Source organism: Bison bison, unplaced genomic scaffold, assembly GCF_000754665.1.
Source record: "Bison bison bison isolate TAMUID 2011002044 unplaced genomic scaffold, Bison_UMD1.0 scf7180017849657, whole genome shotgun sequence".
Taxonomy (NCBI): Eukaryota; Metazoa; Chordata; class Mammalia; order Artiodactyla; family Bovidae; genus Bison; species Bison bison.
The window spans coordinates 17,730-21,447 of record NW_011480230.1 but is presented as its reverse complement, the minus strand read 5'-3'; the positions used below and the strand labels follow the sequence as shown (position 1 = coordinate 21,447).

The 3,718-nt window shown below is 52.1% G+C and overlaps 1 protein-coding gene across 1 annotated transcript in view; it reads right to left on the bottom strand.

Moving 5' to 3' along the window:
• The window catches only part of VSIG10L (V-set and immunoglobulin domain containing 10 like), a 14,787-nt gene that overhangs the window by 5,381 nt on the left and 5,688 nt on the right, over positions 1 to 3,718 (bottom strand). The window contains exons 5-7 of the mRNA XM_010847557.1: positions 3,330 to 3,584; positions 2,649 to 2,927; positions 1,942 to 2,235 (exon numbers count right to left, since the gene is read on the bottom strand). Of these exons, the coding sequence (XP_010845859.1) occupies positions 1,942 to 2,235; positions 2,649 to 2,927; positions 3,330 to 3,584 (828 nt within the window). The remainder of the gene's footprint in view (positions 1 to 1,941; positions 2,236 to 2,648; positions 2,928 to 3,329; positions 3,585 to 3,718) is intronic.

Genomic DNA, 3,718 nt, shown 5'->3' with positions numbered 1-3,718 from the left:
CATCCCATCTCCTTGCAGTCCAAGGGACTCTCAAGAGTCTTCTCCAACACCACAGTTCAAAAGCATCAATTCTTCGGCACTCAGCTTTCTTCACAGTCCAACTCTCACATCCATACATGACCACTGGAAAAACCATAGCCTTGACTAGACAGACCTTTGTTGGCGAAGTAATGTTTCTGCTTTTGAATATGCTATCTAGGTTGGTCATAACTTTCCTTCCAAGAATAAGTGTCTTTTAATTTCATGGCTGCAGTCACCATCTGCAGTGATTCTGGAGCCCAAAAAGATAAAGTCTGACACTGTTTCCACTGTTTCCCCATCTATTTCCCATGAAGTGATGGGACCAAATGCCATGATCTTTGTTTTCTGAATGTTGAGCTTTAAGCCAAATTTTTCACTCTACATTTTCACTTTCATCAAGAGGCTTTTTAGTTCCTCTTCACTTTCTGCCATAAGGGTGGTGTCATCTGCATATCTGAGGTTATTGAATATTTCTCCCAACAATCTTGATTCCAGCTTGTGCTTCTTCCAGCCCAGCGTTTCTCATGATGTACTCTGCATAGAAGTTAAATAAGCAGGGTGACAATATACAGCCTTGACTCCTTTTCCTATTTGGAACCAGTTGTTGTTTCATGTCCAGTTCTAACTGTTGCTTCCTGACCTGCATATAGGTTTCTCAAGAGGCAGGTCAGGTGGTCTGGTATTCCCATCTCTAAGAATTTTCCACAGTTTCTTGTGATCCACACAGTCAGAGGCTTTGGCATAGTCAATAAAGCAAAAATAGTTGAAAATTCTGAAAGAGATGGGAATACCAGACCACCTGAACTGCCTCTTGAGAAACCTATTATAAATCGTTTATATCTGAGATTTTCCATTTAATATTTTCAGACTGCGGCTGACCCCTCGTAACTGAAACCTCGGAAATCAAAACCGAGGATAAAGGGGCTACTGTATCTTTTGCAGGGGGGAGCACAATTCAACCAATCAAGTCAAGATAAGATCATTAGGGTGGTTCCTCATCGGATATGACTTGTGTCCTTATAGGAAGACAGAGACACATACAGGGAGGAGGAGGAGACTGTGAGAGGCTGAAGGCAGAGGCTGGAGTAATGCCAAGGATTGACAGTCACTATCAGATGATAGAGAGCTTCCCTGGTGGTTCAGCTGGTAAAGAATCTGCCTGCAATACGGGAGACCTGGGTTTGATCCCTGGATTGGGAAGATCCCCTGGAGAAGGGAACAGCTACCCACTCCAGTATTCTGGCCTGGAGAATTCCATGGAGTATATAGTCCATGGGGTTGCAAAGAGTCAGACACAACTGAGTGACTTTCACTTTCGCTTTATCAGAAGCTAGAAGGAGGCAAGTGAGGATTCTTGGCAGAATCTCAGAGGCAGGGACTTCCCTGGGGTCCTGCGGTTAAGAATTTGCCTACAATGCATGGGATGAGATCGGGGGAACTAAGACAATGTGCTTTGGGGCAACTAAGCCTGTGGGCTGCAATGAAGCCCCAGTGCAGTCAAAATTTTTAAATTAATTAAAAAAAAGAATCTGCCTTATTCAGATGGGATGTGCAGTTCGATCCCTGGTCAGGGGAGCTAAGATCCTACAGGCCACAGGCAGCTAAGCTCCATGGGTCACAGCTAAAGAAAAGCGCACACGCTCTGGAGCCCAGGTTCCACAAGAGAAGCCTGTGCACCACAAGGAACACACAGTACACGGAAAACAGAAACAAAAAACAACTCAACAGTCTCAGAGGCAGCATGACCCTGCACAGACTCCTGGCTTCCAGAGTTGGCAGAGAATACATTTCTGTTGTTTCTAGCCACACAGTTCAAGGTATCTAATTACGGCAACCCCAGGAAACTAATGCAGAGAAAGAAGGAAGATCCAACTAAAGAGTCTTGAGAGGGGGAAGTCCAGGAGAAAGGCTCCAACTCACCGACCCGGTAGATCTGGCTTTGGGAGGGCGTCCCTGGCTGGTCCCCCAGGGTGGGCAGGATACGAAAGACCCAGGTCCTGGGATTCTGAAGAGGGAGGGGCACCACAGCTGAACGCTCCCGAGGCCCCAGGATGAGCAGGGAGACCCAGTCCGAGGCGATGGCTCTGCCCGGGTCAGGGGCCTCCACCCGTGCCTGGATCTGGAAACGGCTGACCAGGGCTCCGCGCTCCACATCCCAAGTCAGCACTGCTGCATCCCGGGTTCTCTGCAGCCTCCACGAGGAGATGGATGGTCCTGGAGGGGTGAGGCGGGAGGTCAAGGTGGAAGCTGGCTTCACTGGTCCAAGAGGGAGAGGAACAGGGGTCACAGACCTAGACTTCTAAGTCCTAGGAGCAGAGGGTCTGGAGGCCCCAACTCCTGGATCTAAGACAGGAAGAGAATGGGGGCCTGGACTCTTGGGTCTGAGGGAGCAAGGGTCTGAGGGTTCCCTGGAAAAAGTGACTGAGGTCCAGGATTCCCTGAGGGATCAGGGATCTGGGGGTGGGAGTCCTAGGGTCTGGGGTTGGAGGAGGCCCAGGACAAAGATTTCTGTGTCTGAGGGATGAGGGGCTGGGGGTCTGGAGCCCTAGGTCTGAGGGAGGAACTGGCTGGAATCCCAGTCTCCTGGGTTTCGGAGAAGAGAGATTCTGGGAAAAGGTGGGACTCACCAATGAGGGTGATCTTGTCGACCCCAGCACCCAGCGCCCCACTGCACAACACGGAGTAATTTCCCAGGTCCCAGTCCAGGCTGAAGTTGCCAATGAGAAGTCTCCGCCCATCTTCAGTGAGCTGCAGGCGTCCCCCACCTCCTGGGACTATGGGCCTCCCTTCCCTGGCCCAGGATGCTCTGGAAGGTGGGGGACAGCCAGACGCCTGCAGCGCTACCTCTGCCTCTCCAGACCGTGTCTCCTCTACGATTGGGTGAAGCAGGACCTCTTGGGGGGCCTCTGTAGCCGGAAGAAACCCGAGCAAGAAAGTCAAAGAAGGAGTCCTGTGCCCTTTGGTGAATCTAATAGGGCACCTTAGCCACAAGAGGAAGATCTGCCCTTTCACTCTGTCCCTCATTCATTCGTCTGATTTCCTTAACGAGGACTTATGAAATACACGCAGCAGACCAGGTCATATTATTCTCAACCATTTGTTGCTCTGAACACTTGGGAAACTGTCAGTTCTCTTGGTGGGTCCAGGAAAGAAATTTTGGACCGGCCCCTGCTTGAGGTATAGAGAAAACCTCCGAACATCTGTAGGGTTGAAAACAGAGGAAATCCTCCTCCCTCGAGTCCTGAAGGAGCAAAGCAGTACCAGCTCCTCCTCGAGGGAAACAGTAAGGAAATCCCACAGGCTCTCACCCGGGATGACAGTGCACGTGCGCGTGGTCACCAGGTGGCGAGCAAGGCAGGTGACGGGGACGCCGCTGAGCCGGGGGTGGGCGGGGACCACTGCCTGGAGCACAGGGGACGCCAGTCCCTCCTGGACGCCTTCGGGGAGACCCTGGAACTTCAGGGAGGCAGCAGGGGCCCCGCCGGGCCACGAGCAGCGGAAGCGGAGGCTGCGATCCCCAGGACCCCCTTCGACTGAGCACTGAGGGGACCCGGGGGGCAAATCTGTAGAGGAAAGGGAGAGATCAAGGGGTCAGTCGGCTCTGTGTCCGTTCCCCCCCCCCAGCCCCTTTACTCTTCTTCTTCACCTGACCCCGCCCCGTAGGCCCTAATCCCCCCCATTCTCGTTTAACCCCCCC